Genomic DNA, 23,789 nt, shown 5'->3' with positions numbered 1-23,789 from the left:
GGCTGGGGGCAGTTAGGAGGTACTCGGGGGGGGGCAGTTAGGGGCGATCAGGCTGGCAGGGGAGGACAGTTAGGGGGTGATCAGGCCAGCGGGGGGGACAGTTAGGGGCGATCGGGCCAGCGGGGTGGGGCAGTTAGGGGGCCATCAGGCTGACATGGGGGGGCAGTTAGGGGGCGATCAGGCCAGCGGGGGGCAGTTAGGGGCGATCAGGCCGGCAGGGGGGCAGTTCGGGGGCAATCAGGCCAGCAGGGGGGGCAGTTAGGGGTGACCAGGCAGGCAGGCAGAGGTGGTTAGTGGTGATCAGGCTGGCAGGGGAGCAGTTAGAGGCATCAGACCGGCAGGCCGAGGCACTTAGGGCTGATCAAGCAGGCAGGCAGGCAAGCAGTTAGAAGCCAGTGGTCCTGGATTACGAGAGGGATGTCTGACTGCTGGTTTAGGCCTGATCCTGCAGTTGGACATCCCCTGAGGGGTCCTGGATTGGAGAGAGTGCAGGCTGGGCTGAGGGCCCCCCCTTCCCCCACCATGCACAGATTTTGTGCACCGGGCCTCTAGTAGATATGTAAAAGCCTAAGTGACCAGCCGACTGGCCAACCGGCTGTTAGCTATGATGCATACTGACCACCAGGGGGCAGATGCCCAACGCAGGAGAGGAAACCACAGACATGGAAATACGGAACAGACTGATGAATCTCAGAGGGAAGCGGGGAGGGTGGAGGGTGGGAAGAGATTAACCAAAGATCTTATATGCATACTAGAGGCCCGGTACACAGATATGTGCACCAGTGGGGTCCCTTGGCCTGACCTGTGCCCTCTCGAAATTCGGGATCCCTCAGGGGATGTTGGAGAGCCAGTTTTGGCCCAATCCCTGCAGGCCAGCCCAAGGGACCCCACCAGTGCACAGATGGGCCTTTAGTGATGTAATAATTATTAAAGATGAAAAAAACAATTATCTAATAAAGATGGAAATTTGAGAGATTGTTTTTACTTTGAAAAAATCTTCAATCTCATATTATTTATTTATATAGCTTCTAATATCCTACTACTTGTGATTATAATTAACAGAGGTAAAGTGGGGCTAATACAAATAAATGAACAGATGTTAAAAAGGAAATTATTTAGCAGTTTATTAAAGAAGATTAGCTCATAGTTTATTGGAACTCTGAAATTACATAACAGCATTACATATATGTGATATATATTTTAAAGATATATGTACTTTTTGTATATATAAATGTGATTTTTTTTTAGTAAAATTTTTTATTATGGAAAATGTGAAACATATTAAAAAGTAGAACAGTGTACTGAGACCCCATATATGTATCATCCAACCTAAAATATTGTGAATGTGTAGCTAATCAAGTTTTCTTATTAACCCTTTATTCTTTATTACCATTTCTCCAGAACTAATTTTAAACAATTTTATTAATAAACACATCAGTTATCATAGTTATTTAACACAGGAACTATTACTGTATTTTACTAAAAATGTTATAATCTTTATAGCTATTTGATGTTGAGATGTTAACTATAAATGTTTATTTAAATTCATGGTGATCTTTGGTTCATCATATCAGATTATAAATTAACCAGATTATCAGGTTCAGATTCAGACAGATAGTAGTCTTCCAAATTGTTCCTGGCTTCTTCAGAAGGTCAGGACTGTTCGGATGCTGTTAATAATTACATTAAAAAAATCAGTACAATATTCATGATAAATTTATCTAAAACTCACAAATAATTTCTGTTTTACTCATTTCGGGACTTGATTTAATCTTTCTTTATAGACACACAAATTGGTAAGTATGATTTCCTTTATCTTGTTATCCTGCTTTATTCCTGGCACTAAATGAAACTTTATATATGATGCCAATAAGCTGGGAGAGAATTGAGGACCTCACTTGTCTCGGGTGAGGACTTGGCTGCCTAGTGGTGCTGTGGAGAAGTAGAGCATGCCGTGTTGTTGTGACCTTTCATCTTGGAATAATCCTGTAGCCGAGGGCAAATTGGGCATCAAAAGGAGATGGTTGGTGTGTTGGGATGCTACTTTCTGAGAATCAAAATATTCCAATTCTTGAGTAAGTCCTTCCACATGTGCTAGCAAGATGGGGGTTAAGCCTTAAGGACAGGGAATTCCTTATCTTGGATCTTACTGCTGGAGCTGTGGGCTGCCATGCATAAATGTTTTCTTCACTCAGGGACTGGAAGAGCCACCTCCCTGTGAGGGGAGAGGCTCTGTGTCCTTTCCTCACCATGTGTCGGGGTCACCGCACCTTAATAGGCCAATTGATATTGTATCCCAGCTCCTCTTCCCCACTTCCTTGCTTCTATGCAGCTGGCATGCCAAGAGGGCCTGTCCTCCATGTGTTTCCTGTTCCCATGTGGTGAGCACACCTGGGAAGGCCCATCCCCTGCCTCCTCTGTTGCCACCTTTCCATCTGTGTGGGCAGTCAGGTGGTCTTCTCAGTGGCCAGAGGGAGAGTAGGAGGCCTCATGTAAGTGTTTCCCATAGGCCTCCATTCTACCAGTGACTACCAGGCCTGTTTTTAGAATATGGAAGACTTGACCAGTTATTACTAAAGCCATGCAACATTTTGCATTTGGCTGCCACGTAGCACTCCTGGTTGGGTACGTTCTATGACTGAGAACCCAGGGACAAATGGATAGTGGTGGGGGAGTTATGAGCACCAGGTTCCAAGGCCCCAAACCCAACCAATTCCTCATTTGAGGAATACAGGGAGTTAGACATTGTGCAAGATATTTCAGGGCTTTTCCACTAAGTTACTTAGCATAGCTTAAAAATAATGTTTATCTTTTTTATTTTTATTGAATATCTTTTTGATATGTTGTAGCTAACATGTTTCAAATTAGGGAGTTCATGTCAGTCACTAGGGACATTTTCTCAGATTTTTACACTGTGAAGTATCCATAGGTTCTCACACCATGGACCTATTTTCTTCTTTTGTGACATTGCTTCTCTGCTTCAAACTCCTGTCATTTAAATTTAGCTTTTTTCTCCCCCTCACCCTCTTTTTGTAATGTCTTCTCTTTTCTTTGCTCTTTTGTCCTGCGTCTCCTCTGTGCAACATTGTTCCTGGTGTCTTGCCCTTTGTTGCTATTGATCAGGGCTATGCTTGATCATTTTAACAAAAATCATTGATTCCAGTCTTATTCACTCCCAATTGCTAGGGATCCCCCAGCTGGGACATTTCTATAAGTCAGCTCTCAGGGTTCATGGCAAGGGAGCTCACTACAGCTAAAACTGTAGGTCGGATGTCTCTTATAGGAGACCTCTGACAAAGCAAGAGAATGAGAGAGTTGGGACATCCTTTAAGTATCTGATACCTGCCACTGACTGCTCACATCTCTGTGGTTTTCACCTGATTCTGATAAAGAAGGGCCTCAGGGTGCACTCTTTGTCAAATTGCAGAACATAATGATTCCAGAACCGGGCTATGTTTTACCAGAGGGACCTGATGTTATAGTATAGAAACCTCTCTTTCTATGGAGCAGCCCCAACTAAGTTAATGATTGTGAAAGAAAACATGTCAATTTATGTTGGAACAGTGTATGGCAGTGTACATTATGGAAATAGAGTAAGAAGTAGGTAATGTTGGTTTCTCGTCCCCCCTCCCCTCCAAATGGCCACTATTTCATCTTTTAAATACTTCTAATATGTCTGATGATGTGAAAAATGTCAGGAAAAGAAACTGATTACTTTTAAATACCAAAGAGAAATAGAGTCATCATAAAGGTTTGTCAAACCACTTACCCATCTGTTTGGTAATTTACCTTTTTCCTTGATGCATTAGGTCAAATGCCTCATTGATTTTGTCAAAAGGCAGGGTATGGGTCACCAGTGCATCCAGGTTGAATTTCTTATTCTTGTAATCAGTAACCAGCTTTGGGATTGAATCTCTACCTTTGTAACCTGTAATGTGATCAACAGTCCTAATAAAGATGTGGTACTCAACATGAAGAAGTAGATTAATCATTGTTTGTTGAATGAATGAAATTACTTGGTCAGATTGGCTTCCTCCAAATAGATTAAACTCCCGCTCATATTTATTTTTTCTATACTTTTATCTATCTTAAAATTTTTCTTCATAGAAAAAATCCAAGATTAATTTTATTTCTGCATAAGAAATTATCTCTATTTGGCCCAACTTTGGCTTTTGTTTCTCTCTGGTGGTTTATTTGAATGCAAATTGAACTGTTTGCAAGTTGTAGTATTCCTACTATACAAACTTTACTTTTAAGTAATTAATAGAATATCTTTCCTGTAGTTTTTAGATGTATTCTAGGCACTCAGTATTTAAACAAATTATTTTCATTTCAATTTGAGTACTATTATGGAGAAAATTAACAGAAAAAACACACAACTGACCACCAAATGATGTTCCATTGATAGTACGGCCCATTATTATCTCTATTGAAGAAATAGTCAGTCCTTTGTCACCAATGGCTACTCCAATGAGAGTACACGATCCCCAACCTACTGTTGTGCAGTCCAGGGCTGCTTTCTGGAAGGTTAAACAAAAAAGACCAGCTGAGTAAGTAGAAAGGTAGACCATGTCATCAGTGTGCGTATGTACTGGGCTTCAGGGAAAATTTATACACTCTGCATATGAAATAAAGGGAGTCAAGCTCATGAGGTCATAGTGTTGTAGATTGACAATTGAGGCTTTGCTTCAGATAGAACATTCAATTAAATTTTGAGCTTTTTAAAAAAGGATATTAGGCCCAGCTTGCATGGCTCAGTGGTTGAGCGTCGACTTATGAACCAGGAGGTCAGGGTTCGATTTCCAGTCAGGGCACATGCCCAAGTTGCAGGCTTGATCCCCATTGTGGGTGTGTGCAGGAGGCAGCTGATCAATGATTCTCTCTCTCATCATTGATGTTTCTATTTCTCTCTCCTGCTCCCTTCCTCTCTGAAACTAATACAAATATATTAAAAAATAAAAAAGGATATTAGAAAGAAACAGAATATATTATTTCATCTTGTTTAACATTATAATTATACTGAATCTATAACATATATCATTGTATAATAAGAAGAATACATACCCATGAAATTAAGAATGGTCTATAGAAGATATTCTAAACTCAAATGAACATGCTTTTGACTATTTACCAAAGGTGCATTGTAAAAAGTTTGCAATTTCGGGGGCATAGAATAAAAATCTTTAAAGTCATAAGGAGAGGATGATGATTCACTAGAGCAGTGATGGTGAACCTATGACACGCGTGTCAGTGCTGACACGCGTAGCCATTTCTGATGACACGCGGCCGCTGAGGCGGCCGCATGCCGAGGATGAAACATTTGCGAAATAGTGTTTTTTCCTCAAAGTGACACACTACCCGAGTCATGCTCAGTTTTTTGGTGAAGTTTGACACACCAAGCTCAAAAGGTTGCCCATCACTGCATTAGAGTCTGGGATAAGGTACATACTGTAAAGTTAGTGGATCTTAATGTAGGATAAATGAAAAGAAAAGCCATTTAAAATAGAGGGAAAAATAGTTAAAATGCCACTGGCTGCTACTCATGAAACATTTCATCTGTTTCCCTACACTTTTTAAAGCTCTCTGCAGGACTTATGTGGCCAGTTCTGGCCAATGGGCTTTGGGCAGAAGTGAAGTGTCATTTCTTGGCCTAAACAGAAAAGCCAGTGGGCAACCTGCCAGCTGTCTCTTCTCCGCTGTAACAACCAAGAGGACCTCATGTTGAGACTGTGAAGCCACAAATTTGAACTTCCTTGACGGGTGACTCACCACATAGAAAACAGTGGCTTGGAGGAGTTGCACTGATCTTTGCATGAGAGAAAGAGAGAACATTGTTATCTTAGCCTACTGCAAGTTTGAGATGAGGATAAAACTCCCAAGGATTGAAAATGTAAATGAAAAGATTAAGAAAGTTTCGGAAAGACATAAACTGTGGATGGTCATTCCACTTAGACGCCCAATGGTAACTAGAGAAACAGTTAAGATGTTTTGAGACTAGTATTATAGAAGAGAAATGTAAACTTTGTGACATATCTCTTGCCATAGTCAGGGGACAACTTGATTCTGATCTGTTGGGGCAGTTCCAATAGGAAGTACAGTTCTTTTTCATCCCTGATCATTATATGAAAGAAGGAATTTGAAGAACAGTAAATTCTCTCCATCTTCTCTTTCTCTGTGTGTCTTACTAGTGACAAAAGATATAACCATCTATAACCTTAAAAAGATGTCTTGTAATTTTCATTTGATTATGTGCTTATTTATTGTTTTGAGAATTTGTAACATTTCTGAATAGAAACTTTTCTCCTTTTTACAATTTTTATATGGTCAAACCATTTTTGTTTATATATATGACACAGATTCATGTTGAGGGGAAAAGAACACTAGGTACTACTGGTCACCTTAAGGTAGCTGCTTACATTGATTTCTGTTTTCTAAAAAAATGTTTTTCCTATTGCTTTTTCTACATTTCTGAAGTTTGCTCCAAGCAAAGAATTAACCTCTAAAATGATGACTTAGTTCAATGGGCATTATATGTAAGTTCAGGGTTTTATTTAGTATCCTCTGATAACTTTTGATCAGAATTATTTTGAATTCTCAAAATCTTATAAATTGTCAATCATTGCAACTTTCTAATTGTTCTGTTCTGTTGGCTGCCTAAGAACATGAGAAGTCATTGAAATCTAGTTCATAGCCATTACTGAAATCTCTACAACTCAGAAATTTACCTTTCCCCAGTTACAGAAACTTTTGGTGAAAGGATAGGTAGCTAGCTCATCTTTTTGTGATTAAATGAATGATATCTTTTAAAATTTGGGCTCTCTACTGTAATTTTATTCCATAATTTAAAATGAATTTCTTAAATAAAAATAAAATGAATTTCTTGGTATAATCAGTTAATAAAAGAAGCTGCCAAGTTTCAGACAGTGGTTCTCAGCTTGAGAAACTTGTAAAATATATTGGTACCTGGGCCCCCAACTCACGAGAATGTCTAAGGTGTGGTCATTCACTGGTTCTAACAAACAACTCCCAGGCACTTATAAAGTAGCGAGTGTTGGGAATATCTGTACTCTGGAAATAAGGTAAACAGGCTGAATGTCAATGTTTGTAAACAATTTGAGCTTTGGAAAGAGTATGAATGGATGTGGCACATTGCAAGCTGCAAGTGCCAAGGACAATTAAAAAGCAGGGCCTGACACAGAAGCGCAGTGCAGGACAAGGAGCTGTTAATGTATGAATTTTCAGGAAGAGCTAACTTTTACCTAACAGATCCTCTTTCAAACAGTTCTGTTATTACAATGCAAGTATTCTGGGAGGGGCGGCCTGCTCCTCTCAGCAGCTCTTGCTGGTCTCTCCTCCTCTGGGGAACTCACCAGTCAGGTGAGAAGCAGGGGAAGACCCTGCAAACCAGCTCCTGGTGGAGCCATAGACTTTTCTTATGATGCCTTCCCCAGAGGAGGGTGTTAGGAGCCAGGCTGAGTGAAGGGGTAACAAGATCCTGGGCACTCTGGCAGGTCAACTTGTCCATCTGTGGCCACAGTGTGCGGGTGGCTCTGCCCACTCTAAGGAGAATAGGATAGACAGAGGTAGCTTCTCAGGCCCTGCAAGTCAGGGAGCCTCACCTGAGAGGAGAGGAAACCTGAATGATTCAAAATTGTAGTGTTTGCGAAGAAAATATTTACTTTTAATTTTGCAGCATGTGTGCATTTAATATATTAAACATGTTAAATATGTACTTTGGACCTAATTTTGCAGCCAATTTTAGAGGGCTGGCAGACAGAACTGGGTTGTGTGTAGGTTGCTGGCCTCTCCCTGCTCTGCTTTTTGATGGGAGTGGGTACCTCAGGCTGTTAAGGTGACACCAGCCACATTCTCCTACTCCTTTAAGTCTGCCTTTCCAGTTCTCATTGTTTTGCTCACTTCTTGCAGGCACAATTCCTTAAAAATTTTCACTTCTAAGTTTTCTCTGAATTTCATGTGGAAGAATAAACAAATAATAATAACATAATAAATCTGTAATATTTATTAATAGATTAAATATCAATTATAACACACTACATAATATCCAATATATTATTAATAAACATTGCTTATTATATAAACATAATATATATGTATACAAATATGTCAATATTGACTATGAGTGAATAAATATATTAATATATACATACTGTTAATGTTTATTAATGTTAATAAATATTACTTATTATGTACTATTATAAAAAACACACATACCATGGCTTCAGATCCACCTGCACAGTCAAGTGCAAAATCCACACCCCCACCGGTCATTTCAATGATGACCTCCTGGACGGGTTTTTGTAGGTCTCTAGGATTGAGGCAGTCAGTGGCTCCAAGGGCTTTGGCCTTTGCAAACTTCTCACTGTTGATATCAACAGCTATGATTCTGGAAGCTCCTGCTACTTTACAACCGATTAAAGCAGAAAGGCCGACACCTCCCAGGCCAAAGATGGCACAAGTAGAACCTGGGGTAACCTGCAGGCAGGAAAATCATAAGTTAACTTAAAGCAGCTGCCCCCCTCCTTTTTATTTATTTTTATTATTATTATTTTAAAATATATTTTTATTGATTTCAGAGAGGAAGGGCGCGGGAGAGAGAGAGAGAAACATCATTGATGAGAGAGAATCACTGATTGCTTTCTGCACGCTCCACACTGGGGATTGAGCCTGCAACCCAGGCAAATGCCTTGACCAGAAGTGAACTGTGACCTACTGGTTCATAAGTCCAAGCTCAGCCACTAAGCCATGCCGGCCAACCAGCCATCCCTTCACTCACCCCCCACCCCCTTTTAAAGGTACAGAGTGAGGTGGGGCAGGATCATGTAAATAGAGGACTGCCTATGAGAAGACTAAGGGATTTAGCCACTTGGGGAAATTTACCAATGTAAAAATGAATGAATCACTGATTAAACTTGGAGAATCATTTGAGGGCCTTTAGGATCATCAGTTTATAAGGAACAAGCCCAAGTGGAAATCATTTCCTTGTTTTCATTTTCCCTTTAGTGGTATCAGAACAAAATCTGAAAGCTCGCACACTGTAAAGGGCTTATTGTTTGCCCTTTTAAATAGATCACAAGTAATTTGATGTCTATATTTCTAATAGGCCTTATTTGGTTGTGTTAATGTTACTGTTTTTTTTTAAATTTCTTTATTGATTAAGGTGTCACATATTTGTCCTCATCCCCCCATTCCCATCCCCCCCTCCCCACGCATGCCCCAACCCCCTGTTGAACTTAACCGTTGGATAGGCTCATATGCATGCACACAAGTCCTTTGGTTGAACTCTCCCCCTCCCCCCACCCTCCCCTATCCTCCCTCTGAGGCCCGATAGTCCGATCGATGTCTCCTTGCTTCTGGTTCTGTTCTTGTTCCTCAGTCTATGTTGTTCATCATTTCCCCTAGATGAGCAAGATCATATGTTACTAGGTATATACTTATGAGAACTGAATGTGAGACGGGCAATAATAGTTATGCTGTCAGGCAGATGGATCAGTCTGTAGTGAGTTTCTTTCTGGACCAACAGTTCTATTGAGACCCAATTTCAATGTCCACCAGTTCCTTATGTGTACATGTCAGCACTGACCCCTCAGCTCTGGATGGTGGACAAATGGTGGTAACGGAAGTCTGACTCCCTCTGGTTTGGTCTCGGCCGGACCCAGGGGCACGGCTTCACCCGGACTAAGGGGCACGTGGCCTCACCCGGATCTAGGGACACATGGTCTCACCCGGACCCAGGCGCGCTTGGTCTCCCCCAGACCCAGGGGCATGTGGCCTCACCCGGGCCCAGGTGCACGAGGCCCCACCCGGATCCAGGGACACATGGTCTCACCCGGACCCAGGGACACTTGGGCTCTTCCAGACCCAGGGGCACGTGGCCTCACCCGGGCCTAGGTGCACGAGGCCTCACCCGGATCCAGGGACACATGGTCTCACCCGGACCCAGGGACGCTTGGCCTCTCCCAGACCCAGGGGCACGTGGCCTCACCCGGGCCTAGGTGCACGAGGCCTCACCCGGATCCAGGGACACATGGTCTCACCCGGACCCAGGGACACTTGGGCTCTCCCAGACCCAGGGGCACGTGGCCTCACCCGGGCCTAGGTGCACGAGGCCTCACCCGGATCCAGGGACACATGGTCTCACCCGGATCCAGGGACGCCTGGCCACTCCCAGACCCAGGGGCATGTGGCCTCACCCGGGCCTAGGCGCACGAGGCCTCACCCGGATCCAGGGACACACGGTTTCACCCGGACCCAGGGACGCCTGGCCTCCCCCAGACCCAGGGGTACGCGGCCCCACCAGGGCCTAGGTGCACGAGGCCCCACCCGGATCCAGGGACACATGGTCTCACCCGGACCCAGGGGCGCTTGGCCTCTCCCAGACCCAGGGGCTCTTGGCCTCACCCGGGCACGGGACCCAGCGTCATCCGGGTCCAGGGGCACGCGGCCCCACCCAGACCCAGGGACGCGAGGCCCCACCCATACCCGGAGGCGCGCGACCACTCCCGAGCCCAGAGGCGCGCAACCCCGCCTGCACCCGGGTCCCAGCGGGGCCTCGTCCTCCCGATCCCAATACCCACCGGTCAACCCCCCCCCCCCAGCAACCCCCCCGGCCATCCTGCCAGAGCTCCAGGACGGCCGCTGCAGAACTTGTCGGGCGGCCGCCCGGCGAAGCTCCGGTGCGCCCGGTGCGTGGCTGCGGGCCGGTCCGGCGTTACCGCGCCGGCCCCTGGGTCCGCAGCGGCGGCCGGTCGCCGAGCATGCGCACCCGGCCGCCCCCAGGGCACCGAGATTCCTGAAGGACTCGGAGGCCAGCAAGCGCGGAGTCCCCCACCCCACGTCTCACAGGGGCCCGTCTGTCCGCGCTCGGCACAAGTGGAGCCGCCCCCCCAGCCGAAGACCGCCGGGGGGACCGCACCGAGCACACTCCAGGTCGCCACTGCGTCGCCCGAGCCGCAGTTCCCAAAGCGTGGTCCCTGGGTCATCTGCATCAGCATCATCCCGCATACCCCTCTTATTCTAGCTGCAGAGCATCCACTTAGCCAGCCCTACGGTGGTCTTGGGTGGTGTCTTCTCCGCTCTCCCGCTGCAGCCCCAAAGCTGTTGTGGCAGGAACATCCAGGCCTCCGCCCTATGCCTCCATCCCGGTCCTCCCTTGTATAGTTAAGTCCCGATTGCTGCTGGTGCCACCGGGAGGGCTCTCTTTGTCTATAAAGGGAAGAGTTGCTGTGCAGGAGACACTCCTATGGGCCGGGTCTTGGTGCAGCAAGGCTTTGGCACTCACTGAATCTGTCTGTTGGATGTGACCCTTATGTGCGTGGTTGAAGTCTGGTATCATTTCCCACAGACCACCAGATGCCCTCGTTTCTGGGTCCCCAATGGGGCGTAGATCAGCCACTGCCCTAGGCTCTCAGCAGGGATTACAGCAAGAACTGTAGTTTCCTCCTCCTGTCTGAGTGGCCCTGGAGCAGTCCGACTAGAACAGCAGTTCATCAGGTCCGCTGCCAGAGGGCAGGCCACCCACATGCATAAGCCGTTGCTTGGAGCGTAGGTGCGCCTGCAAGACTTGCGGGGCGGGTCTTCAAAACGTGCGGGGCGGGTCCCAGGGCGGGCCGGGTCTCAGGGCAGGATGGGTCCCAGGGTGGGGCGGGGTCTCAGGGCGCCAACAGGCCATGGTGCGGTGAGCCGCAATGGCTGCGAGTCTGGTCCTTCTGCCTTCCAAGTTTCTAAGTCCCCTCGTTCCGCGCTCCAGCGCAGCAAACACTGATTGCTGGGCGCACCTCCGCAAGAGTCCCGCCTCTCCCCGCAGGCATCTGGGTCTCCCGCGGGTCCCCAGAAGCTGGATTTCAGGGTGATGGAGAGCTAATCTCCCCTAGGTTTGGAACAAAAGCCCCTTTCCCCCGCCACCAGCCCGACCCACGCGCCTCCGCACCTCGTCCCCTCCGATTTTGCTGGTCTCCTCTTCCCTCTTAGCTGTAGATCTGCCGTTCAGCCATCTCTCCTGTAGTTCTGGGCTGCAGACGCTCTGTCCTCCAGTCGTGCCCCTGAAATTGCTGTGCGCGGCGCCGCTCGCAGTTCCCCTGTTCAGCCCAGCCGTCCTCCTGATTCTCCTCCGTCAAAATGGCTAGAGGACTTGAATGTAAGATGAGAACTCCTAAGAATCCTCCAAATCGGTGTTGGCGGCGTCCGGGGCCCCGAGGATCTCAGTGCGCAGCTCGGCCAGGTCGGTGGCGCGGCTGAGCCCCTCCTGCATAAAGATGGTCTCTTCCTTCACCGAGAGCCGCTGCGCCGAGTCCGCGGCCGGCCGCCGCCACAGCCGCCGCCGCGGCCCCCACGAGTCCATGGCCCCGGCTGCGGTACTGACTGAGAGGAGCAGCTGCCCGGTCTGGGGAGACTCGAGCAGCAGTCGCCACCCTCAGCAGTCCATGTTTCAGTTGTATTTCCGAAACTGCCATGCGAGGCAACAGATCAGCCTTTCACCTCCGCCGCCATCTTTTCAGAAAATCTAATGTTACAGTTTTGATGACCACTAATATTTCTCTAAATGTGAGTTAATTCAGTCATCCCAATTATTAAATTATTTAAATGGAATGAGATCCAAATTTCCTTGCATGGCATTGGAGGATTTTTATTATCTGACCCCTCTTGCCTTCTGATTTCATCTCCATGATATTCTCAGTACTATGGCCACAACAAACTGTCTCACTTTCTTTTCCTCATGTCTTAGTTCATGCTGTTCCTTCAGCCCGCTGTACTTTTCACCTATTTCATTTAATGAAAGTATAACCTATATTTTTGGCCTGACTTAACACTCTCCCCACACACAAAAAAATATTTTAAAAATATTTTTATTGATTTCAGAGAGGAAGGGAGAGGGAGAGAGAGATAGAAACATCAATGATGAGAGAGAGTCATTGATTGGCTGCCTCCTGCACGCCCCCAACTGGGTATTGAGCCCGCAACCTCGGGCATGTGCCCTTGATGGGAATCAAACCTGGGACCCTTCAGTCCACAGGCTGACGCTCTATCCACTGAGCCAAACCAGCTAGGGCCACAAAATATTTCTTGATTCTTTACTCAGAAGGTAGTGCCAACTGGAATATGTTACTCTATAGAGTGAGATAGTGGCAAAAAATCCCCCAAAGAGATGCTTACTATTACTATTTTCTCATGATGATGGGAAACTGTTTAAAGCATAAACAAAAGGGAAAGAAGAAAATCTGCCTATGAGACATATTGGAAACAAAATTACTAAGAGAAGTGGCATCTCTCACTTTATGTATGATATTGGGTCTGTATAGAATAGCTTTTGCTATTCAGGGGAAATAAAAGTATATTTGTAAATATTCAGAATATTGTTTTATTTACAGTCTGTACTATTTACTATAATATTGTAGCATATGTTTAGTTTATTTCCAAGTATATTCCTCCAGAGACTGTGTTAAAAAGCTCACCTGTAAGGCTCATGGAGAGTAGAAAAGCATTTTCCCCATTGTACAATGTTGTACTCAGTAGTTGGATTCTCAGGCCAGCTCACAACAGTGTATAAATTGAATACACTGCACTGACTGGGTTATATAAGCAGACCCTTGAGAGTAAAAGTGCTTTTGATTGCAATACTGGGGCAGTCACTATAAAATACCCTCTCCCCATTTGATTTTCTAGCTGCAGGCAAACACTGTTACAGGGCATTTTCATACTTCCAAAAATATCCATGAAATGTAATTAATCTTGATGTAAATGATACAAGCACATTAAAACAAATCAGGGTTCTGGCTATGCTGTGGAAGATCCCCAATAATTATACAGAGCAGTTGCATCACTTTTCTTCCCAGAAGTAAATTAAGCTTTAGTAAGGGTCTCGCCTCTTATCTAGAAATACTGACACATCACGTCCCTTTACTTGGTCCTATGAGTTATTTTCCTTCTTTGAGCACCTCCTGAAGAGGTTTAGTTGTTCCTCAACAGCGGGAAGAACATGTCCTGGGAATTTAGATCAACTTTGACTACAATTGAAAGTAAACTGTAGCTGAATCTCTAGTGTTAATATTCCCGAAGAAAGATTACAGTAGTAGAAGGTGAGAGCCTGCATGGAGTCCAGAAAAGGGGATGTGTGTAGCCCAAAGAGCAATAATTTCTCCCTGAGAATCCAGTGCCATCTATAGGAGAATGTGCCTTGACTGCCAAGGTCACCTGGGCTGTTAACTCCACCCAACTACCACCTTTCTCCTCCAGGAGTCTGCATATTATCGTTTGGCTTCCCATACAACTTTTAATTTTTATTCATGAGTGAGTGAATGAGTGAATAAGTGATGTTTCGGAGGGAGGCCAAGAGTAGCATCCCTGTGTGAATCAGGGAGAAAGTAGGCGTGGCCATGTGGAGGTGGGTGGGGTCTCTGCAGTTTCTATTGTCTCTTGACTGGGTCTGCTGTCCCAGGATGAGGATTCATATTTAGGAGACATATTTAAGCAGGCTGTATTTAAATTAGGGATGACCTATAATATAACATACTAGTATAGGGAAAGAAATTGACATGAATTGGGTGCCAACTATATGCCACCCACTGGGCCAGATGTCTTACATATGCCATACGATTTAGTTTTCCCACAGTAATTCATAACATACAGTATATTATTATACAGAAGTAGAAGTAAAGAGGTTAAATACTTGCCTAAAATCACAGAGATGATAAATACAGAGCTAGGGTTTGAAGATAATTCTAGCTGTTTTATCACGCTGCCTCCTAATAATTTCTGTTTTATAGAACCTGGTGATTAACCATTTTACCTTGGCAGTGTTGATTGCAGCTCCATAGCCAGTTGAAAATCCACATCCAAGTAGACAGACTCTCTCTAAATTTGCATCATCATCTATTTTGACAAGATTAGTATCTGATACGACAGTGTATTGAGAGAAGGCACTGATCCCCATGAAATGGTAAATTGGTTTTCCTTTGCAGGTAAACCTGCTGGTTTTGTCTTCCATTACTTCTTGTTGAACAAGAGGATTTTTGAATTGACTAGAGAATTTTAAGAAAGATACAAAAAAGAGAAAGTAAATGTATCTCTGATTACTCCCCTGAAATAAATGTTAGGCATTATGTATTAGTTATGACACACTTTTATGATATAAAGAAATTGAGAAAATGACTTGGGACTTTTTGCTTTAATATAAAATAAATTTTGTATTTATATATCATATAAGTAACATAATTTTTATATACTTCTTATACATAATATACTATAATATATATTAAATATATAATATAAATAATATATAAACTATTATATAAATAACATCTGTAATATAGACATAATAGGAGTCACCTAAATATAATAATGATATAATAATAAACTCTTTATTGAATACTTTTTTTTTGCCAGAAACTCTTTTAAGAGCTGTACATGTACTGATTCTGTTTTTTATTTATTTAAACAAATTTTTAAAAATATGGAATGCCTCATGAATTTGTGTGTCATTCTTGTGCAGGGGCCATGCTAATCTCTGTATTGTTCCAATTTTAGTATATGTGCTATATGAAAAATTATTATGAAAAATTCAAACAAATATAAAAGTAGAAAGAATATTAGAATGATCCTCCATGTAAGCATCTCCCAGCTTCAGCAATTAGCAAGTCATGGTTGATCTAGTGTCATCTATTACCCACCTCCATCCCTCAACACCACCACCTACCCTCTTCCCATTGTGGACTACCTTGAAGAAATCCCAAACATCACTATTTCATTGTAAATATTTCAGCATGTATCTCTAAAAGATAAAGATTGTTATAACTCCACGCATGGCATCTAGTTATATGTTTCTTATATCCCTTTTAATAGACAGATTCTCACCTTGCCCTTTGTTTTTTTTCTTGCAGTTTGATTTTCCTCATTCTGGATTTTTCTGATTACATGGCTGTAATCTGGCTTAACATGTTTCTCCACCCCCAAATTTCCTCTAGTTTCTTTTATCTGAATGCTTGATCTGATTTGGGTTTCAAATTTTTGTAGGAGTACATCAAAGGTGGTGTGTGTTTTCGTCTAGAGCACACACCTTATCTGTCTTTTTGAGATGTCAGAAAGAATTGATGGTCATTGTCTGAATTTGTTATTTCATTAAAGGTTTGCAAAAGGATCTATTGATTCTTTGAGTATCTGCAACAACCCTGTGAAACAGGCAGCATTACTATCCCCATCTCACAGATGAGGAAATTGAGGCACAGTAATAGATGTAAGAGTAGTACCATAGCTAGTGTCAGTTAGCATTAAGGACAAATAAACCTTTCTATAGTCTCAGGAAAGTAAAGAATAAAGTGATTAAAATTTTTGGACTCTGCAGCTAATGGCCTAGATTCAAAATTTAGTCCTAAGACATACCTATGTGGCCTTGGAATAAATTACTTTACTGTGCCTCATTGCATTCCTCTCTCCTCTTCTGTAGTGGTAGCTACTATTCTGAATCTGGCATTTATCATGCCAGTGATGTATATATACCTTTACTAATATACATGTAACCATAAACAATGTATGATATTGTCTTGTGTGTGACACCTTGCTAAATATATCTGCCAGCAACTTGCTTCTTTTTAAAAAAATATATTTTATTAATGTTTTACAGAGAGAAAGGGAGAAGGATAGAGAGTTAGAAACATTGATGAGAGAGAAACATCGATCAGCTGCCTCATGCACACTTCCTACTGAGTATGTGCCCGCAACCAAGGTACATGTCCTTGACCAGAATCGAACCTGGGACCCTTGAGTCCGCAGACCCATGCTCTATCCACTGAGCCCAATCAGTTAGGGCAGCAACTTGCTTCTTTCTCTTAACATTATTTGTGTGAGATTACAGTGGTCCTCCCCCTCCCCCCTGCCATACCGCCTTAGCCCCGTGGAATATGTTCCAAAACTTCCAGTGGATGCCTGAAACCTTGGATAGTACCAAACCCTATATATGTAGTTTTCACCTCCAAATGTACATCATACCTTTTCAGTTAAAGGAAGTACTTCACCAAATCCCTTTGGCATATCTGAATCACCAGCGATACTACTGTTACACTTTGGGGCCATTATTAAGTAAAATAAGGGTTACCTGAACAGAGGCACAGAGATATTATGGTAGTGGATCTAATAACCAAAATGATTACTAAGTGACTAATGAGCTGGGGGCATATAAGCTGGACAAAGAGATGATTCACTTTAGGGATGGGATGGGGTGGGATGAAATCCCACTACTGAGAATGGCATGCAGTGTCAAACTATGAATTGTTTATTTCTGGAATCTTCCATTTAATATTTTCAGATCTCAGTTTACCATGGGAAACTGAAACGTTGGAAAGTGAAACCATAGATAAGGGGGAATACTGAACACTCTAGCACATGTCTCCCTGGGTGATTTTGCAACAGTTCCTTGTACACACCTGAGTAGAATTGTTGACTCTCAGTTCTAATTGTTAGCACTCAATTTAAAACCCAAATCAGATCAAGCATTCAGATAAAAGAAACTAGAGGAAATTTGGGAATGGAAAAACATGTTAAACCAGATTACAGCAATGTAATCAGAAAAATCCAGAATGAGGAAAATCAAACTGCAAGAAAAAAGCCTCCTAATGTGCACGTCTTCAACTTCAACTTCGTTTAGGTTTTGCCAATGTACTGCCCAAAATATTCGTACCAACTTACACTCTCACTAATAGTGTGTAGAACTTACCTGAGCTTTGCACAGAAATTTGTAAGTGGACTCAAACAGAACTTGCATTTTTTACATTGAGGCATGTAGAGAGGAATCACTTTGTCACCTAGAAAGAAAGGCCATATGTTGGATGCCTATAAATGTTACTTGTAAAGGTTACCTATAAATAATTTCTACCAGATGAATCAGTGGAAAACACCATTTCTTATGGTATACATTTTATGTTCAGCAGAGTATAGGTGGCAAAACATTTTATTACTCTAAAAAATGGCTGACTTCCCCTTGTATTACCTATACATTTTCATTTTTCCCTGCTGGGCACTCAAGCAACAAGTCTGTATTGATACCATCAGGTGAAGAGTCCTACCTAAGACTCTGCTCCTTGTAACTCTCTACATCATGACTATTATTTATTACATTTTATATGAGGAATAGGACATCCTCATGTAAAAGAAAAGATGGACAGTGATAGGTTAGATATAGAGAGTCAACATCCACAATCATTGTGTTTCACTATTTGTTTTACTCCAAATAAAGCAGAAAACTAATATTATAAAGAATTAAAGTTCCATATTTTCTACTTTTTATTCATTTTTAAATGGCTTCTATCCTTTGATGACCAAGGTCCAATAATAATTAACAGTTAGTAGGTGCCAGACACCATTCTAACTGCTTACTTACTAGTATATTGTCTCATCTAATTCGCAGAACAACCCTTTGAGAAGGGTAGTGTTATTGTCCACTTTAGAAACAGAAATCTGAGTCACAGAAAAGTGACTTAACTGGCTAAGGTCACAGAGCCAGCAGGTGGCAGAGCTGGGCCTACACTGATCAGACCCCTCATGGATGCAAAACTTTCAGGAGCAGCTGGTTTTTATGATCTTGTTTGGAATGGAAAGATACTAATACGAATACCTCAAGGTTTGGAGCATCCTAATTAAAGGAAGGAAGTCTGACAAGTGAGGATTCCAGAGCCCTTATTCCAGTATTTGGTGGAATATCTGTTATGAAATATGCAGTAAATAATTTCAGTCATTGGCATGTTTCATTTACATGTCATTTTTATCTTTCAAACGTCCAGAAAGACGCTTAAGATACCGTGGCATAGACACTATTTCTCACTTAAGCTGCTTATAGAATGAGCTACCTCATTCTTTAAATTTTTTATAATATTAAATTAGTTTGTTGCTTTATTTAGAGGAGGTTGTTGTAAGTTGTCATTTGTGTGTCCATGGAAGCGTCAGTTTAATCTAACTTTGTAGCTTAGCTTCATAGCACAGTTTCCTAGTGCCATCTATAATAATAAAAGTGTAATATCCTAATTAGACCAGAGGTCCTTCCAGACGACCTTCTGGATAAAGCCGGGGCTGTGAGGGAAGCCCGGGTGCCAGCTGGCGACCAGAGGGAAACCCGGGTCCCGGTTGCCAGAGGGAAGCCGATGCTGGTAGCCGGGGGAAGGAAGGCCTACTCTTGCACAAATTTCATGCATCGGGCCTCTAGTGTGTAAATAAAGTGACCATATCCCCCAGATTTTACCAGACAATTCTGATTCAAGTATTCTGTCTCATTGTTAGACTGTGATAGATTGGGTTCTCACTTTTGCTTTGGAAAAGATGGCCCGTTATGTAAACAGAGATCAATATAGCATGCAAAGCCAGGAATCTATCAGGAATTATCCCTGAAATATCCTGACATTCCCACTTATTGGAATGAGAAAATAAAATACCTGGTTTGCAGTTGGTCACTCCTGGCCCAACACTTTCCACGATACCTGCCCCCTCATGGCCAAGGATCACTGGGAACAGAGCCTCCGTAAATTTAGGATGGAGAATATGGGCATCAGTATGGCACAAGGCAGTGGCGATAATCTACAAAGCAACCAGATACTTGAGTTGTTTCTGTAATTATATCATTGGGGTTGTTAAGTGGATAATTTTAGGCTAATTTTAATGTTACCAGGAGACTTTACACCACTCTTAGAGCTCTAAAAAGAAATAACACTTTGGAAAAAAAAATTAAACAAAAATCTATTAGGATAGCCCGTCCACTGTGGCTCAGTAGTTGAGCGGCAATCTGCAAACCAGGAGGTCAGGGTCAACTCCCAGTCAGGGCACATGCCCTGGTTGCAGGCTGGAGTTCCCCAATAGGGGGCGTGCAGGAGGCAGCGATCCATGATTCTCTCTCATCATTGAAGTTTCTCTCTCCCTCTCCCTTCCTCTCTCTGAAATCAATAATATATATTAGGATGTATTCTTTTCCTTTTATACCTTACTTTTCTGCCTTTTACTGTTATTAGAAAATCATAAAAAGAGATAAAATTGGCAGTTACTGTCTCCAGGAGAGGAGAAATCAAAGGCAATAGGAAAAATTTAAACAAAGTCTAATAGGCAGAGGAGTGGAGAGAACACAGGTTTCTAGACCTTGTTTAAATTTTGTTGAAATGACATGAAATGAAATCGAGGAAATTAAAATTTTATAGTTAAAAGTGAGAGATCAAGTAAAAGATTGTCTACATTAATTACTGCTGTCTCTCCATATTCTTCTTCAAGATTCTGCTCATGAGGGTATCCCACTCATTCTCATGTATAAGCCCTTCCTGTGGTGGTTGGAGGGGAAACATAGCCTGGGCAGCCAGCTCTGGGGAAATGGAGACATGACCCCAACTTGCCCTTGATGATCTGTCCACTCAGCGTGGGCTCTTCTCCCTGCTCTCCCACTGCCTTCCCTTCATCCGCACCCAAGACCCTGTGCTGCCGGGGCAGCTCTTCAGGTTTTCCTCTCCCTTGTTTTATTTATTTTTTTCCTTGTTTTGAACCAAATTCTCTCTCTCTCTTTTAATAATTGTCAAGTGGAAAACAAAAAGAAAACATAACTAAATATAATGCAATGTGATTTTCTTAATCTGATTCTTAAGGTTAAGGATTAATGTTAAGGTGCTTTAGTTAAATTTTAAGCCCTTTATCAATGACTACTGATAAATAATTAATGATTTACCCCTCCTGGAGATAAGGCCTGTTTGTATCTGAACCTAAAGATACAATCCCCCACACTGAGAATGGCAGCACTTCCTAGTCACATCACACGGGTTTGACCTCACAGAGCCAAGTCTGCACTTAGTACCTTGTGTGTCCTGCCCAGGGGGAGTCCCCACTCACCTGAATTCGAACTTCATGTGCTTTGGGGGGAGCTACCTCAACCTCTTCTATGCAAAGGGGCTTGTTTGCTTCCCAGGCGATGGCTGCTTTGCATTTAATAACCTGGAAGAGAGAGACGGACAGAGTGAGAGAAGTGTAGAGAGAAGTGAGAGTTTGGGGTGGAGGATGGGAGGAAGGGAGACAGAAAGAGAGAATATTATGGGAAAAAATTAAAAAGCATATTGATACCATAACTTGTGGCTGGATGTTTTATATAATTATATTATTTTATAGAAAAGGGGATTATTGAAAATAAGAAATCATGATCTACATTATAATCATTGCACTTTCTTTTATTTTTTTTTTTAGAAAAAAGAGTAGTTTATTGATTTTTAGAGAGAGGAAGGGAGAGAATCATTGATCTGAGAGTGATCAGCTGCCTTCCGCAGGCCCCTCTTCAGGAATCAAACAGGCAACCCTTTGTGCACAGATGACGCCCAACCACCTGAGCCACACTGGCCTGGGTGCCCTTTTAATTTTTGAAAAAGTTTACCTTAATATAATGCCTTGATCTTTCCCCCCTTCAGTCACAGAGAGGATAAATTTATAGGGTTTGGCCAATAAGTATTTGTTGACTGAAGGATTTATTATTAGCTCTGAATTACCTGAGTCCTCATTGCTAGAATATAGATGTGTTTTTACATGTTTGCTACTCATGGTATGATCCTCCCTTGGTCCAGAAGTTATTGATATCACCAGGGAACTTGTTAGAGCTACAAGCCCCATCTCAAATCCCCTAATTAAGAACCATCATTTGAACAAGGTCTAGGTGACTCATATGCACATAAAAGTTTGAGAAGAGAGGCTTAAATAATGAGTAAAATTATCAGTAGAATATAAATTAAATAAAAAATTGGTCTCTTTGCAAGAATTTGGGTAAAAATGTATAAAAAGAAATTAAGTAATATTTTATAAGTTGATTTTATCAATTAAGCAGTATTCTATAATTAAAGTTTTATTTATCCTCTTAACATTATATTTTTAGTTTTAAATATAAATAACATTGAAAAAAGTAAAAAGAAAAAACTTATAATTCTCCATTCTACTGCTACTATATCTGCTTTTGATGTGATTTTCCCAGTCTCTGACAACATGAATACATATATTTTTTATCATTATTATGTAGTTTTGAATTATATTTTAAAATATCATTAATCTTATTTACAAATGCAATATATAGTAATCATAGGAAGTTTCAAAATACAAATAAGAAGAAAAGAAATATAATCCACCTGTAATTTTATGAGGTAAATCTATTGAGTGAACCCCAAATGGGAACTTATTGTATGTGATATTTTTAATCTACTTATTAATATGCTATGAATATTTTCCATATTGTTCTCTAACACTACTTTTAAGAAATGCAAATTCTATTTTATGGTTAGGGCATAGTTAACCAAATCTCTCTCTCGTTTTTAGCCATTATAAATAATATTTAATTTAACACCCTTGTAGTAAGCATTATGGCAAATCCACAATCATTTTCTTAGAGTAAATTTCTAGCATGAAGGGGGTGCTTTTGATAAACTTTAAATGGATTCTTTTCTGAGATTAGCTTAAATGGAAGCTTTTTAGCAAAAATATACAAATAAAGAAGAATTGAACAAAGAAACAGTACAAGTACATTTACTTACTTTGCCCTTGGTGCCCATTTTTCTTTGGGAAACTTGCCTAGGAAGCTTCTCTCTGATTTAAGAAGTTCTTCCACTTCTGTCCAGGATGCTCTCTCTGTATCCTGGATTGAACTTCCATTGAATAAATACCATCCCTGCTCTTTTATTCTCCAATCACTTTCCTTTTTTGTTGCTATGCATCTCAGCCCATATTTCATCACGTCATTTGTGCTATCATATTTCAGCTGCAAACAGCCTTTGCTCTCAGCCATTATTTGGAGGAGATTTTTGTTTACTTTTTTCCTTTTATTGCAAAATATAATTTGATAGGTAAAAGTTTATTACATATACAGATGAGTTAACACAAAATTATAAAGGACATTTCCACTGCTCCAGAATCCTTCCTGTACCCACCCTTTCCCTTCACCACCCTAATAATTATTTCCTTGCATTTTTTTATGACTTATGCTCCTCTATAAGTATTGTATAGTTTTACTTAAAAACTTTATATCAATGAAATCTTAGTGTATGTATGCTTTCATATCTTTTCTCTCAACTCTATGTTTGTCTCACCCACATTGCTTGTAGCTGTTTATTTTCATTATCATTTATTTTATTTTCTTTTTTTTCCTTGTGATGAATCAATGGTTGCATTGAAAAGTTTCCTTAAGGAAAATTCAGGACTAATATGCAAACAGTACCTACTATTCAGGTGATGCCAACAGTTAAAATAGAAATACTTTTATTCCTGTTGGTAAAAAGCCTTTCAACTGTGTTGCAGCCTGGGGAGCCCTTTTCATCACTGTTGAGGAGTTACTCTTATGGCCCTCTGGATGTGTGAGCTCATCATCCACCTCTCGATGGTTCTGGGTTTATGGGTCTCTGGGTCTCTGGCTGTGCTCAGTAGAGTAGTCCCTGGATGCTGGTAGGCAATTACCTGGTGCCCCATCTGACCTTATGTGGCTGTGACCACCGGTGCTGTGGGCCAGAGGTCCTCTGGAATCACACTTGCTTGGCTGTTGGTGGGAAATGAAGTGTCCCAGGAAGTTTATTAAATATTCTACAATAAAATATTAGTGAAAGTCTGGAAGATATGCTTAATCATTATAATACATTTGTTCATTTCTTATAGTTCTTTTCTTACTTTTTGCTTTACATACTTTGAGGCTTGTTATTAGTGCATGCAAGTGTTCTTTGTGGTATTATTTTAAAACACTTAACAATGTATTTAGCATCTTTTTCTGTCAGCATGTTTTCTTTTTATCATTTCTTTTAATG

At 41.9% G+C, this 23,789-nt stretch overlaps 1 protein-coding gene and 1 pseudogene across 1 annotated transcript; both read right to left on the bottom strand.

Moving 5' to 3' along the window:
• Positions 1 to 1,645: 1,645 nt before the first annotated feature.
• On the bottom strand, positions 1,646 to 22,550 carry LOC103287959 (all-trans-retinol dehydrogenase [NAD(+)] ADH4-like). Its single transcript, XM_054723158.1, has 9 exons — positions 22,533 to 22,550; positions 20,860 to 20,961; positions 19,431 to 19,572; positions 17,723 to 17,810; positions 14,804 to 15,035; positions 8,233 to 8,493; positions 4,385 to 4,520; positions 3,790 to 3,928; positions 1,646 to 1,670 (listed from the first exon to the last, which is right to left on the bottom strand). The coding sequence occupies exons 1-9, from the start codon at positions 22,548 to 22,550 to the stop codon at positions 1,646 to 1,648; spliced, it is 1,143 nt and encodes a 380-aa protein (XP_054579133.1).
• Positions 15,461 to 15,560, bottom strand: LOC114232281 (U6 spliceosomal RNA; annotated as a pseudogene).
• Positions 22,551 to 23,789: the final 1,239 nt, after the last annotated feature.

The sequence above is a fragment of the Eptesicus fuscus genome, chromosome 2 (assembly GCF_027574615.1).
Source record: "Eptesicus fuscus isolate TK198812 chromosome 2, DD_ASM_mEF_20220401, whole genome shotgun sequence".
NCBI lineage: Eukaryota > Metazoa > Chordata > Mammalia > Chiroptera > Vespertilionidae > Eptesicus > Eptesicus fuscus.
Note: the sequence above shows the minus strand (reverse complement) of the source record. Positions and strands in the feature narration are given on the sequence as shown.

Bases quoted from the DNA above. Each gene is read 5' to 3' on its own strand.
- LOC103287959 (XM_054723158.1), bottom strand. The intron at 19,573-20,859 runs GTGAGTGGGGAC...GTTGCTTTGTAG, and splicing joins CACATGAAGTTCGAATTCAG to ATTATCGCCACTGCCTTGTG. The intron at 15,036-17,722 runs GTAAGTTCTACA...AAAATTCTCTAG, and splicing joins AATTTCTGTGCAAAGCTCAG to TCAATTCAAAAATCCTCTTG.